The 15,198-nt window shown below is 39.3% G+C and overlaps 1 protein-coding gene across 2 annotated transcripts in view; it reads right to left on the bottom strand.

The window, feature by feature from the left end:
• Positions 1–15,198, bottom strand: part of NCOA7 (nuclear receptor coactivator 7) — a 94,364-nt gene that overhangs the window by 58,940 nt on the left and 20,226 nt on the right. For both annotated transcript variants that reach the window (XM_055003484.1, XM_055003563.1), the window contains exon 2: positions 10,148–10,272. In XM_055003484.1, the coding sequence (XP_054859459.1) occupies positions 10,148–10,194 (47 nt within the window). In that variant the 5' untranslated portion in view covers positions 10,195–10,272. The remainder of the gene's footprint in view (positions 1–10,147; positions 10,273–15,198) is intronic.

Raw genomic sequence — 15,198 nt, 5'->3', positions numbered from 1 at the left:
TTCATTGTGAGGTGAGATGTAGCGCAAACAATTCAGAGATGTATTCCAAACTTTGACCAGATAATATCAATCAGACTTCATGGACAGCCTATCAACATAACTATCATTCAAGTTTATGTTCCAATTACAGATGCTGAAGAGAAAGAAACTGATCATACATCTACACAAGATGCACTGATAATCATAGGTGACTGGAATGCAGACGTAGGACACAAAGCAGAACCAAACATTGTTGGAAAATTTGTACTAGATTATTCAACATTGTTGGAAAATTTGTACTAGATTATGAAATGAAGAGGGAGAGCGACGCATAGAATTTTGTGAAGCCAATAATTTGTTCATTGCAAACACATGCTTTAGGCAACCAAACAGACTACTGTACACCTGGAAATCATCAAATCACAAATACAAGAATTGATTACAGAATTGGAAGCAGAAGATGGTGATGCTCTATTGTCTCTGCTAAAACAAGACCAGGAGATGATTGTGGTACAAATCACCAATTGCTAATTCAAAAAATTAGAATAAAGGTAAAGAGATATACTAGAAGAATCACAGTGTCAAAAAATCTAACATTCTTGAAGAATTTAAGGACTATGTAAGGAACTGATTTGTATTACTAAATTTAATTGGTAATTGGTTATGGGCTGAAACCAGAGACATTATGAAGGAAGAATGTGCAAAGACTATTCCTGTTGCCAAAAGAAAGGAGAAACCTATATGGACGACTGATGAAACTCTCAAAATCACTAGACAGGCAAAAAGCAAATGGTGACAGAAATAGGATCAGAATCCAAATACAGCTTTTCAGCAACTGGCATGCAGAAACAAAGAGAACTATTATAATAATCAGTTCAGAGAAATAGAAAAGAACAAAAAAGGAAGAACAACCGATCTGTTCCACAAGATCCAGAAAATCAAAAGGAAAATTCAAACCACAGGTAAGGACTCTGAAAGGTCAACACATAAACACCATATCCAATCAGGATGAAATTTAAAAAGATGGAAACAATACACTGAAGAACTATATAAAAGAGGTGGAAGGATGACAGATTCCTTCAAAAAAGAATCTTTTAACGAAGAACCTGAAATTTTAGAAAGTGAAATGAAAGCTGCACTCAAAGCAACTGGGAGAAACAGATCTCCTGGAGGAGATGAGCGATCAGTAGAGCTTTTTCAAGCTACAGAAACAAAGTTCATCACAATCTTAACAAAAATATGCCAACAAATATGGAAAACAAACCAATAGCCCACATACTGGAAACGTTTCATCTACATTTCAATTTCTAAAAAAGGAAATGCCAAAGGTTGCAGCAGCTATCAGACCATCACATTAATTTCTCATGCAAGCAAAATGATGCTCCAGATTCTACAACAAAGACTCTCAATAAAATATTCCAGATTATATTGCAAATACAGAGATTATATTGCAAATTTATGACAGTTAATGGAGCACACAAGTAAATTTCAGAAGAAAATCAGTTTGTGTTTTACAGCAAAGCTTTTGACTGTGTGGATCATGAAAAGCTATGGATGGTGTTAAAAGAAATAAGTGTACCTTAACATATGAGCAACCTTTACTCCAGACAGTAGGCTACTGTTAGGACAGAATATGAAGGAACAGAATGGTTTCCAGTTGGCAAAGGTGTCAGACAAGGATGTATATTATCTCCCTGTTAAACCTATATACAAAATGTATTATAAGTTAAACAGAATTAGATTTAGATGAAAGTAGAGTGAAAACTGGTGGAAAGAACATTAGCAACTTAAGATATGTAGATAACACCACATTACTGAAGGAAAATAGTGAAGATTTGAAACAAGTACTGAAGAAGGTTAAAGGAGAAAGTGCCAAAGAAGGATTACAGAACAACAGAAATAACGACGACCAAGGAATTATACAATTTTAAGGTTGACAATGAAGAAACTGAAAGTGTTAAACATTTTCTATTCCTTGGCCAAGTCATTAACCAAAAGGGAGACTGCAACAAAAAATCAAAAGGAAAGTGAGTCTCAGACGAGAGGATAAGGATGTGTCATTGGGGACCAAGATCACGATAATTCATACTATGATACTCCCCATTACTATGTAGGACAGAAAGCTGGACAGTGAAGAAAGCTGACAGAAAGTTGATTCATTTGAAATGTGGTGCTGGTGGAGAGTTTTGCAGATACCATGCATGGCTCAAAAGACAAGTAAATGGGTTCTAGATCAAATCAAACCTGAATTCTCTCTAGTAGCTAAAATGATGGAATTGGGACTATCTGGGTCAGGTTCTTGGTTCAGATTCAGTTTTAATCAGGAATACTGAATATATTTGACCATTATACCCTATGGAGAAAACCATCTGGGGGTCTGGTGGGGTATTTTTCAAGCAAACTCAAAGAAACCTTAAGCAAAGGTACAACCCTGGCCAAAAGTCTCTTCCCAATGCAAGTTCCAATGCTAGGTGAACCAACAAAGCCAAAGTGAAGCAATGGGACCAACATCACACCAGAAAATCTCATGAAAACCAATGTCAACCAAGAGAATCCCAGCAGAACCAGACTAAAGCAAGGAAGGATATTGTTGCAATCCCAACAGAACCAGTGTCACTTAAACAACTCAGGCAGGTAGAACTCAGGGCCAATGCAAACACAACAGGACCAACTCCATACCAAAGAATCCCTGCAGAACCAGTATCAAGAAACCAGACTGAAGCAAGAAAGGACACTACTGCAACCCAGCAGAACCAACAACCAACATCAAACCGTTACTAGACAAGTCTGGGAAGCCTACAAAGAGGGAAAACCTCACTCATTCACTCACACCCCCTCCCTCCTGCCTCACTCCCCCTCCCTTGGAGAAAAAAAACAGGAAAGCCTTGGAAAGTTGTGGAGGGAGCTTGCAAGAGCAATCAGCTAGCTTTAAAAAGGCTGTAGCTGCATTTGCTGGATAAACACGGGCTTATCTGGCATTGGAATCCCAATCTTATTTGGTATCTCAATTTAGTTTGGAATTCTCTAATGTTTGTCCTTGGTCACCCAGTGATCTTCATGGAAGAGTGGTTAAGTGGAAACCCAGGTTTAGGTCCCCACTCTTCCATGAAGGTCACTGGGTGACCAAAGGCCATCACTTACAGACCTTCAGCCTAGTCTACCTCAAAGGTTTGAGAGAAAATGAAGAAGGGGATGACTCTGAGGTTGGAGGAATGGCAGGAAACAACATATTACAGACTTCAACAAAAAGCACTAATGGTTGAGCCAGAGTATCTAATAGCTCAACTAATGGTTGAGACAAGAGGAGCACAGTTTTACATCATCTTGCTATTCTCATTTATTATTTCTCAACAAGGCCTACGGAATCTGTGCAGGTAAGCTAATCTAGCTTCACAAAGCTCCACCGTGGGGGGGGGACAGTGGGGAAGGGGGAGCACCAAAGACTTAAACCAGATGCTGAGCAACCTAACTCAGAAAGCTGTGAGCCAGCAGATTCTTTTCATGCTGTACTGATTTCAAAATGTATTTATGCAGTTCACTCCAATGCAGCACTTCCAACAAGTGAAGAAACTTGGCTTTCCCTATAACAGACAATCAGTATCACCAGAGGCTACAGCTGCGCAAGAAACTAAACATCACAAACTATGAGTTTTTATCACTGATTAAACTGTCTCTTTATACCATCAGCAATTTAAAATTCTTATATCTTATCTATGATTTATTTACTGAACTCTTTAAAAAGGAAGCTATTGCATTTATTACTGTTATGGCTTTGGTTTTAAGATCTACCCTGCTTATTTTTGTTGTCTTCCATGACAACTATTTGTAAATACCACAGTAACCAAGTTACATGTTTTAAAATATGTATAAGCCCAATTATTTGGCATATCATAAAAATTAGCATAGAAATTGTCAAGTTTTGCAAAAAGCTCTGGCCCCAAAACTCACCAGATGCCAAAGTTTGCAAGCCGCATAGGTGGGAGGTGCAAGCATGGCTACCGCCTGCCTCCCTGGCCAGCCCTCAGCAGCTCCTGCGGCTTGCTCAGCAAGCCGCAATTCAAATCCTTCAGCCAGCCAATTAGAAAGGGTGGGCTGGGGGCTTGTGGGCAGGCTCTGCCGGCGAACGTAGGAAGCACGAGTTTCAGTCAGGTCCGTAGGCCGGTTACAAAACTGGGGGCAGGGCTTACACCCAGGTGGAATCCCACTTACTGTCATCATGTGGTTCCTCCCTTCAGCAGGCAGGCTGTAACCAATAGATGTTGTGGCCTTTTTGACATCAGCTAACACCTCTGTCTGTTTGTTGCCTTGCCCCTCACCCGTCAAGCTGGCTCCGTAATCAGAACACAATAGCAAAATACTCTGTATTAGGACCAACCAAATGATACATAACAAAGTCACCAAAACTTGCTTTCATAGTTTGTATTTGTTTCATCCAGCCTGATAGAGTTCTAGTGAACTCAAAAGGTCACACACTGTTATGTGTCATTAGGTTGGTCCTAATAAAAAGGTACTATATAGATTGTGTTCTATTTTGTTTTTTTACTTTGGGATCAAAAAGGTTGCTAACAACTTCTTTCTAGGTTTTGCAAAAGCCTGAGAACATGGTCTATGTTCTACTACAAAAAATCAGATTCTCTCAAAACACTAAACCTCCATCAATTTATGAGACATAATGGTTAACCAGACTCACTTCACACTTTGTACTTAATGCAGCCAGAATATAGAAGCACGGATGAAAGTATGGTGATGACCTTTACCTTAATTCATGCTGCCTCTAAATCCAATATCTAAGTTCCACCATGCAACATCTACTCTAGCCCATCTTATTGCAAAAAAAAATTGTCAGTTATTAAAAAAAAACCTCAATAGGCTAGATCTGACTATTTTTCCAGTTCTTGTTGAAGAGTATATTCCTATGGAAGCTCAAGGTCTTATATGTATTTAGTTCATGTACACAGCCTGCCTCAGTTCCCTAGTTCCTCACATACCAGATATGCAAAACTGCAAGATAAGAGATATTTCAGGATTTTTCACTGTATGTTAGGTATTTATTTAAATTTTATAGGCCCACTTATCAAACAAATGGAACCCAAGGCATGTAACGTTTTAAAAACTATTTAAACTAGAATAAATCAGGGAATTCAGAACAGTGAGCACAAATGCTCACTTAAAAAACCTGTCCTCCTGAAGTCCTGACTGACTGTAATGTAACTTTTCACGACCCTTACAGAAATATGTCAAAGATGAAGCCTGTCTCATCTGGGAGACTGCTTCACAATAATGGGGCAACGGGCCACTGAGACAGCTTGTGACTGAGCAGCAGTGCACCAAACCTTCTCAGAGGTTAGAACAACAAACCTTAGGCCTGTTGTGAAAAGTGCAGCTACTGCACAGGTACATATTGGTAGAGAGAGTCTTAATTCTGTGGCCGTTAAAGACAAGCATGAGCACCCTGAACTGGATCCTTAAACATTCAGGTAACTTATGCAATAATTATATAATGGGGGTTACATGTTTGGCTAGTCCATAAGCATAGTCTGTGGTAGCTAACTAAACCAGGGTCACTGGTGCAAAGATTGAGATTCACTACCACAGGCTCTTAGCCAACAGTTTATTTTTTCTGTTTATCTGTGCTCTTTAGTTTCAACAAAAAGAAAAAAACCCAAGCGAATAAAACTTTGTTTACAGTATGCAGTCACTGTGCTTACAAAACCAAAAATTATTTCAGTCTACAGAAAAGGGGTGGGGGAAAGAAGCGGGGGCTTGGATGTGTGAAGTAAGTCACAACAAACATATGAAAGTAAGTTCTGAGAAGGTTCTTCATTGATTAGTGCAAGCACACCATGGTAAGGGGAAAACAGCAGTTGAGACAGAAATGAAGCCCTCATCAAACCAAAGAAAGCCAAAGTAAAGCCACCCTGTTTATTAGTCTGTGATGTGTATTTCCCATAAAGCCTAATTTTTGAACATACAGCACATTAACTTTAAGCACATTACTTTAAATGATAGGAATTGCTTGCTTTGGTCATGCCTTTGTGAGTGCACAAGCACCATGCACACAACGTAAACTTTGATATTTAGGGCAGCATTTCTGGTGGACAGATTCCAAAAGACAGTGCAAGGGTTCTTCAGTTCTACATTCTGGCAATTATTGGGGTTTCATTTTGTCTCTTGTACTTTTTAACAAATATGTGAAACTGCTGGCTGAAGTCACCTGGGATCTGGAGCAAGATGGTATATTCATTTTAGCTCTCCTTTCATCAGAGAGTGATGGATCAGTAAATGTGCAAAACAGGTGATAACTGACTGTATAATAGAAGCTCAATCCATACAAGACAGAGATGCCGGTAGTCAAGTTTCTTTGGACCAGCATCATATGTTCTGCACATGGTAGCACTCCCCTTAAGATATAATGTCTGGAGATATTCAATCTCATCTTCTCAGATGTGCAAATGGCATTCACGTCACAAACTGCCTTTGGCCAATTTCAGTTGGTATTCCAGCTGTGCCATTTCCTAGAATGAAATAACCTGACCGTCCGTGCATGTTCACATGACATCAAGTGTTGATTACTGTAACACATTCTATGCAGGGTGGCTTTGAAGACCCTTTGAATATTTCAACTGATCCAAAACACTAAGGCTAGGGTATTGACACGGATATGTCAACAGAACCACCAAAAAAGGGGAGATGGGGGATAAATCTACAACAAACATATCAAATGATCAAACCAAACTTCTAACACTGAGATCCTTTAGGGGATATGCCTGATTAGACTTATTCTGGATACAGGATTTTTTTGATTGGCAGTATTCAGGATATGCGCATGTAACTCTAGAGCCTACATTTTTCTACCATTAATTTCACTGCTTGGTTTTAAATGAAGCTGGCAATCTTATTTTTGCAAACATGCTCCACTAACTATTAATATATGACATTTTAATGAAACAGTTTATCATGGTTTTCCAAAACAAGGCCTGTAAAGAATTATTGAAAGTGCTTATTCCAACTTTATATTGCACTTATACTCTTGATATATGTACTTTTATGAAACAATGTACAATGTATGAAACAATATATGTACTTCTATGAAACAATATCATTTTCTAAGACCAGTGAGGACTATTTAGTTGAATTGTGCTTGGTCAACATGAATTTTTATCAATATATTTTCTCAATTTGGACTGTATGATATTTCATACTTTTTAGCATATAGATCTTGTGAATGTATTAAAGCAGAATTGTTTTACTAGTATCATACGTGTTCTTGGAATAGATTTTATCTGTTCTTCAATCTTTTCCAGGGTTTATCACCCTGTATCAATAACATGTTTTATTAACAACAATGACAATATATTTTGCAATTTTTCCAGACTTCAAAAAACTGGTGTGAGGAGCTGGGGCATCCATGCCCCTTCTTGTAGCAGCTCCCTTATCCATCCCACCCTTTTCTGTCCTGCTTGGGCTTGTAGAACTGGAAAGGGGGCGGTGGGCAGCTTCTGATTCTTCCTCCTCTTTGCCAGGTCTCTGCTGCACAGCCTAAAGAAAGAACCCAGCCACCTTCTTACTGGCCTGATTCTAAGCCCCTTATGAGGCCAGTACAGCAGGCTGCACATGCTCAGACCATTCCCCTGAAGTCTCATGAGAACTAGCAGTCTTATGAGACGTCAAGGCAAAATTGGGCTGCACCTGCAGCCTCTTTCTCTCTCCACTGCCCTGGGTGGACTAAACTGCCAGCAGCTGTTGGGCAGTGATTGAAGTGGGTCCTTCAAAGGCTTAAACTGCATTTTTGCTGTTGCAGCCTTTCTCCATGTTGCCACTGTCCTGGTGGGCTTTCCTTTTGGTGGCATCACAGGTTCCCAGGTGGGTGTCTTGTGACTCCTGGGTTACTCCAGGGGTGACTTTGATAATGAGGGTAAACCTGGTCCCAGACAACGGGTTTTCACCTTAAAGTCCTACATAGTGGTGTTCTACATGGGGCTTGTTTTGAAAGTCCTTAGAACAATTGACTGCTTGAGAAGAAAGCTCACAGCTTGGTGACAAACCAAGAACCACTATGAGGACAACACACCATGTATGATGCATCTTCACCAGCTCCCAGTTTTTGGGGAGCTCATTTCAAATAATAGTTTTGATATTTACAGCAGTAAACTGATTAGTTACCACAAGGACAGCCTTCCCCAAAATGAGTGTGCCATACACTTAGGTCATATGGACAGCGCTTGGTCCACATTTCCCAGCCTTCAGATGTTCGGCAAGCAGTTACAAAAGACAAGTTATTTTTTTCCCCAGGAGGTGATGATCAGACAGGGCTTTTCAGTGGTGCTTCTTCTTCCATGAAACACTCTGCCCCATGACATTTGTCTGGAACCTTCAGTGGTTGCATTTGAGAGACAGGCAAAAGCTTTCTTGTTCTGTTCTGAATTTGACTGATTTATCTTTTACTGCCTTATCCTCGTTAGTTTAACTGACTTATTTTGTTGATGTTTTCATCCACTGCCAATATCTTTGTTCCTGTTTTAAATAAGATATAGTCTGCCACTATACATACTTGAGTACTTTACATGCCAATAAGGAAGCTAAAAACATCATAAATATAATCTGATCTCATGATTGTATAGTTTTTTTGTAAGCAGGTTTGACCTGTATGGAAAACTAAAGCACATTTGTAAAATTTAAAAATAAAGCAAATATTCTCAGTGTTCTCATAAGCATTTCACCTGTCAGTAATCTTTCTTTATTTGTTGGCTCATTTGACCAAAGGTCTCAAGCTCAGAACTTATAACACAAATATCCACAATTTAAAACAACTTACAGTAGTACATACATACATACAGAATCACTACAACAAAATCACCGTAAATCATTATCTTAATAGGGTATCAGAGTTAATATATAAATTACATAAAATATTTATTCAGAATAAAATATATAAATATATAAAAAAAATTAAAACCAATACATTGAATGTGTATAAAACAGGGTAGGGAAATATATATACAGGCATCTCCTATTCATTTCTAAGTAATGCAAGTAACATTTCAGTGTTGTTTAAGGGAGTTTACTATTGTTAGGTATTTTGCCATATAGCACGTTAACTCTGGGTCAGAATCTGCCAACAGATGGACTAGTACCCATAATTCCAGGGGAAGTTGATGTTTAAGTTATGCAGGAATAATCCACTGGGAACTAGGGGCTTCCCACTGGTGGCAGAATAATATAAGGTGGTCCAGCATCTCTATTGCACCGGTCACGCAGTCACATAAACGATTTGAATATGGAGGTTTGGCAAAACGCCCCTTCAGCTCTGTGGTCAGGAAGGAGTTTAGACTAGCAAATGTAGAAGCATGGCTGTGATTAGGGATTGTAATAGAACTCATGTACCAAGGAAGAGTCATAGGAGGAGGGATCCCAAGTGAAAGGGTGGAATACACTCATTGTGCGCTGGCTATAGAGTGCTGGCCTGGTCTAGACTGAACACCCTTGACCTGATCAGCTTCACTGCTTCACTGAAGTTTATATTCTTGAGTATTGGTGGTGAAAGACCAAGCACTGTGTTATCTATATATCTTCCCCATATGCTTCTATGGCTGTCTTCCTTTAGCAAGTAGAAGAGACCTCCTTGGGCATTAGGTGCCAAATAGTAGGCCTTCATTCTCAATTTGAAGGCAGCAAGCCAAGCCCTGCTTCCCAAGGAGCATTGTGCAAATTCTGCCCTAGGCACAGGTCCAGCAACACAGTTAGGCACTCCTGCCATCCGACGTAAAGACCAATGGAGTATATAGTATAAGGATTCAGTAACTTCCTTTATCCATGTACTAGTCCCAAACAAAATCTGAGGGATTATTTTAGCATTGAAGGCTGTGATAGCCATTGGTATATACCCTGTCAGTAATCAAAATTAATTCTTGGATATTTTACCTGAGTAGCTTCACATGCCACCCATAGTACCTAAATTATTCTCTCTGTTTCAAGTTAGCATGTAATTCTACAAGCTCCATTGCAGAATGTCCACCATCCTCTCTATGAAAAAGACATACATTATGCTTAGTATGCTTCACTACTCGGTTGTTAGAATTACAGAGCAACCTTAACAGGGCTCCTCTGGTGCCCCAGATTAAAATGTTATGAAAGTGGGAAATCCACAAGCACATTTGTATCAGCTTACCGGTAAAAATAGCCTCTTCGCTCTTTTTTGTCTTCCTTGGTCTCCATAATAAACAGTAAAAAGTCCAGAGTAAGCTTTTGAGGTTTTGCGTTTCCAGTCAGTGCCTCATGTCCCCATTACAGCCCCTACATTTATCATTTAGAAAAGAAAAGTAGAAGCTCATTAATTAGCTTGTCAACACCACCTGACATTATTTATAAAGACAAGAGTTACAGTGTGCAGCTCCACAAGTAAATTTTAACCAGGGAAAGTCACATGATACAGCTTATTGTACCGAAAACAAAAGACAATGGACATTGGCCAGCTCACTGTACAGTGAACACAAATTATATCTTGTTGCTTTTATTAAGACAAATACAGAGGTTTCTGATACGAAGAAGTTAAATGACAGCTTTCTAGGCAGCACTTTAGAAGGGATTCATTCCAAGCCTATAGCAATTATTTTAATACACAGTGATGATGCTCTTTAAATTCTTATTAAAGAACCAAACTTTGATGACCTCTAAAGACAAAAAAATATGAAAACCAGCAAAAACCTGAAGAATGCCCCCCTGACATAAGAAGCACTCAAGTCTCCAGACATTCTACATTCTCTTTTCGCTGTTTCTTCCCTGTTATTATACAAATGCAAAATACACTACCATTGTGACCAAACTGTAGCCTCTCTGGATAGAAAGTGGGCCTTGCCATTACTGTGCTAAATATCAGAAACGAAAAATGCATCTGAAGGGAGCTATAAAACCTATGACTAAAACTGGAACCTATCAGAACTGAATAGACTGTAATACTGAGAATTAAAACATGAACTGCTGAGCAGGCAGACCAACATAGATATCCCCTACATTTCAGACTACATCATCCCTTAAAGGAAAGGAATCTTTCATTTCTATGAGGAAATCTTCATCTTGGCTGCTTTCACATGGAGAATTTCCCTGTTTCACCCACCCAACTCACGAGGCTTTTTTCCTGTTTCCACATGATGTCATCCTCCAGTCATGCCCCAATCATAAAATATGGAAAGGATTTCCTATCAATGAACTTCTGAACTCTGCCTCAAGGATCTCTGTGAATCACTAAGGATTCTGTAATATGTTCTATGATGCGCTTTCCATTCACACAGTTGTCCTACCCAAAGTGAGTATACCCTGTCCCTGTCAATTAGTACATATTAGCAGCTATGGGGCATCTTGTCAGCCTATATGTATCTTCTCACCAGGAAGCTTCTGAGAAACACTGGCTTCCTAGAGCATAATCTGCAAACTGCTGATATACAGGACAGTTGAAGTAAAATATTATAAATGCTTTTATTAGTCTAATTTAACATTTCCTTTCCCATTTCTGCAAATTCACTGGCAGACTGTGACATGACATTAATTTCAAACTAAACTCCATTTCATGAGCACTAATCACAGCCTGTAGTTTAAAAACAACACTGCAGTTGTCTCAGAATGAAATGGTAGCAGAATGCTATAACCTGCAGCTATTACAGAAAGCCACAGCTTATTCAGTTCAGACAAGATGCAATAACCACAAATAAGAGTGGAAGCTCACCAAAGTACTCCCTTTCTAATTAGTGTACAAAGTTTAAATAAAATTGAGTATTTTGATGGTCCTGAGCAGCAAAACATGGAGAATTAGTTAGGAAGTTGTCTTTAAAAAGACAAGGACATAGTCACCCCTGATAGCATGAAAAAATGCATCTGTGAAGTTAAGGGATACTCTGAAAGGCAAAACACAAACTGTGCCTGTAAAATTGTGACATTTTTACAAGAAGATTTAGTGAATGCTGTTTCTCTACTCACAGAAAGGAGAACTCGTCAGATTATCTGGCAGCTCAGGGCCAAAATATATGATACGAAATCCACCAGGACATTTAGTTCCCGGCCTACCTGCAGTTAAATGTTCAAACTGGGGCTCATCTTTTAAAAGCTCTCAATTTCTGTGTTCAGCTGCAAACAAGGCACAAGAGCTTTGATCTTCCCTCCTGCAGCTTTTTCGCCCCCAGAAGTGGCACCAGGGAAGCCATTTGCCCCTTCTTCTGGCTTCATGTGCCCTGGGATGGACTTGCAATCAAATGGAGAAAGGGAGCTTTTTAAAGGTGATTCCCCACTAGAATGTATAACTGTGAGCATGGTCACCTGTGTCCTGACAAGTAGATTTTGTATTGTTTATTTTGGTCCTAAATAGATTCTCCTTTGTCCTTAGTGTTAAATGCAATCTAGAGGGTTAAAAATGTGTTATAAACTTAGCTTTCACTTTCTGCAAAAGGAAAGTGAGAATCTTCATGTATATATGCTAATTCACTTAAGTGTGTGCATATTTAAAGTTTGCCCACTGTCCACTGCAGACACTGAACAACAACAATAAAAAGACCAATACAACAGATGCAATTTAATAACTAAAATCTTATCTCCTATCAATCCCTCAGTTTTTCTGCCTTGGCAAGGAAATGGGAAATCTGATAATTCATACATTAATAAGTCCTTGTGATCAACACCAAGAACTCCATTCACAGACATGCAGAGGACCAATGTGAAGGACTGCAGTGTGGGGAGGGAGGCTTCAGCGTTTCCTCCATGCCATTTCCCCAACCTGAAATGGCCCCAGGGACCTACTATTTACCCCACTGGAGAAATGTCCATGCACTCAAGTTTGCCCCAAGCAGCAGACAGTACCTCCCCAGCAGATCAGGAGAAAAGCACAGAGACGTCAGTCTCCCTCTTTCTGAATGCCATAGTTCTGAATTAGGTGTTCCAAGCAGAGAACTCCCAGATCATGAGCATTATCTAGCTGCAAGGAACTGCCCTGCTGCCACTACAGAAAGGTGAAAGATACCCCGATAAGGAAGCAGAAAGAGCAAAAAGAATCCAATAGCTCAGACTAGGCAGCAACATGGCTTGCAGAACCATAAAAAGAACTTCCAGGCCTTTCACTATCATTACATCCTATATTTTTTTCCTTAAAACTCATCAGAATGATTCTAGTTTCTTCATTTTCTTCATGTGCTTCTATATGAGCATTACAGTTTTATGTGAAATGTAAATACACAAGCTTAAACTTTGGTCCTTGCACACAACATGTTGACTGAAAGTGCCTTAATATGTATTGGTTTAAAATATTTTTCTCCGCTTTTCTCAGTATCCAAAGCAAAGTAACATATTTAAGCTAAAACTGTTAAAGTATAAGCAAAAATTAATGCTGCAATGCAATTATTTAGTCAAAACTGTAACAGCAGCTCCGTAAGAACACAGAGTGAAGCAACAATCCTGAAGGCAAGTACAAGCAAAATAAAACAGTAACTTAACCAAAACCTTTGAGGCACTGCCCAGTTCAGAGTTTCAAAGAATCCAGGAACCAGAAGTACAGGGTGTAGTTGTCTTTGAATAAGAACGCTAGCGAGTTATGTTCTGTTTGTAATGGCTGTTTCATTTACAAATACTCAAACAGAGAATTTTGGCAGGGTACTCCTAAGGCAAACACAGCATGACCTCTGCTCCTGTACCAGGTTCCCAAAGAAAGAACTGAACCATAGGGATACCTCCATTTTAGCCTACTAAACAAAACAAATTGCTGTCTTTCCCCACCCTGGCAGACCCCTGGTCTCAGGCCACATTCTGCAGGAAAACTTCCTGTAGGGGGAAAGGAACCATCTTCACCATTTCTTCATCATCTTCTTTCAGTGTCAAGAATGACACTGAAAATTTATCCTTGAGAAAGTCCGTAGGATAACTTCCAGAAGACACTATGGTCAATGGTATCAAAAGTCTCTAAGAAATCTAGGAAAATTAATGTGCGCTCTCCCTGACAAGACATCTACCAAAGTGATTACGGCTGTTAGCCCATGATGCATGAAGGGAATATTCACACAATGAACTTGGAGCTTCTTCAAGGCTTATCCACAGAGCATCGAAACATAGCTTCGATCTTATGGACTTGTTCCGTAATCAGTCTGCCTCTTCTTCATGCTGCTTTTCTTGAAGGAGCAGAACCACAAGTGACAAAAGGCACAGATTGGACACTTGTCAGCTTCCCTCAAGTTTTGATGGGAAATGTAGGCAGCTTGGCGGAATGTTGGACAAGTGACAGTTGAAAAGTCCATTGGACAGCAGTCAGAGAGCCAAGCTGCGAGACCAGGATGCCTACATTTCCCATCAAAACTTGAGGGAAGCAGACAAGTGTCCAATCTGTGCCTTTTGTCACTTGTGGTTCTGCTCTCAGTGACTGCAGTGTTGTCTGTGTTACTGTTTGGAACCTCTCCTATTAATTCTCCCATAGACTTTAATGTTAAACTCTGGAGTCTTTCATTGCCTTAAAATGGGGCATGGGGGGTATTCTATCTGTCTGAAACTTGGCATTGTGGGTGTTCTCAGGGAATTCTACAATCCTCTTGAGTTTTGTGGTACTTGGATGGAAAACAATGAAAGTACAGACCCAAGGAAAAAAGGGTCTTCCACTGAAACCAAAAGGAAATAACAGCAAAATAGAATTATGAAAATGAAACAACACTTACACAAAAAACATTAATGAAACAAAACCATACGAAACAACTCAATAATGAAATGGTCCCTTTTGGAATTAATAACAAAGCTGAAAGAAACAAAACAAACTCCCATGCACAAGTCTAGAAGCTAGTCAGAAAAAACAAACAAACATGCATTGCATTGGGTTCATGCAGACCTTTGCAAACAAACAGTCAATTCAGTGGACTAGGATTGGTCAACTGAGAAACTTGCTATTTAAAAACATTAATTTATATAATTTGTCTTGCTGAACCTTAGAAGATGTGGGGAGGAGATGTGAGGCAGCAAAATTGACATCCACACATATTGGCAATTACACATATTTATTTATTTACATCATTTATAGCCTGCCTTTCTCACGGATCCTCAAGGTGGATTACACGACACAAGACAATTTAAATCAACAGAAATGGGACATCCAATAAACAATACAATACAAGTTTGGATTGCAGAAATCTGAAAACAAACAACATCTGTAAACACAGCTGAAGTGAAGCTGAAACAAAGCATAAGTATTATCATGACATATTA

Source organism: Eublepharis macularius, chromosome 1 (genome assembly GCF_028583425.1).
Source record: "Eublepharis macularius isolate TG4126 chromosome 1, MPM_Emac_v1.0, whole genome shotgun sequence".
Classification (NCBI taxonomy): domain Eukaryota; kingdom Metazoa; phylum Chordata; class Lepidosauria; order Squamata; family Eublepharidae; genus Eublepharis; species Eublepharis macularius.
Note: the sequence above shows the minus strand (reverse complement) of the source record. Positions and strands in the feature narration are given on the sequence as shown.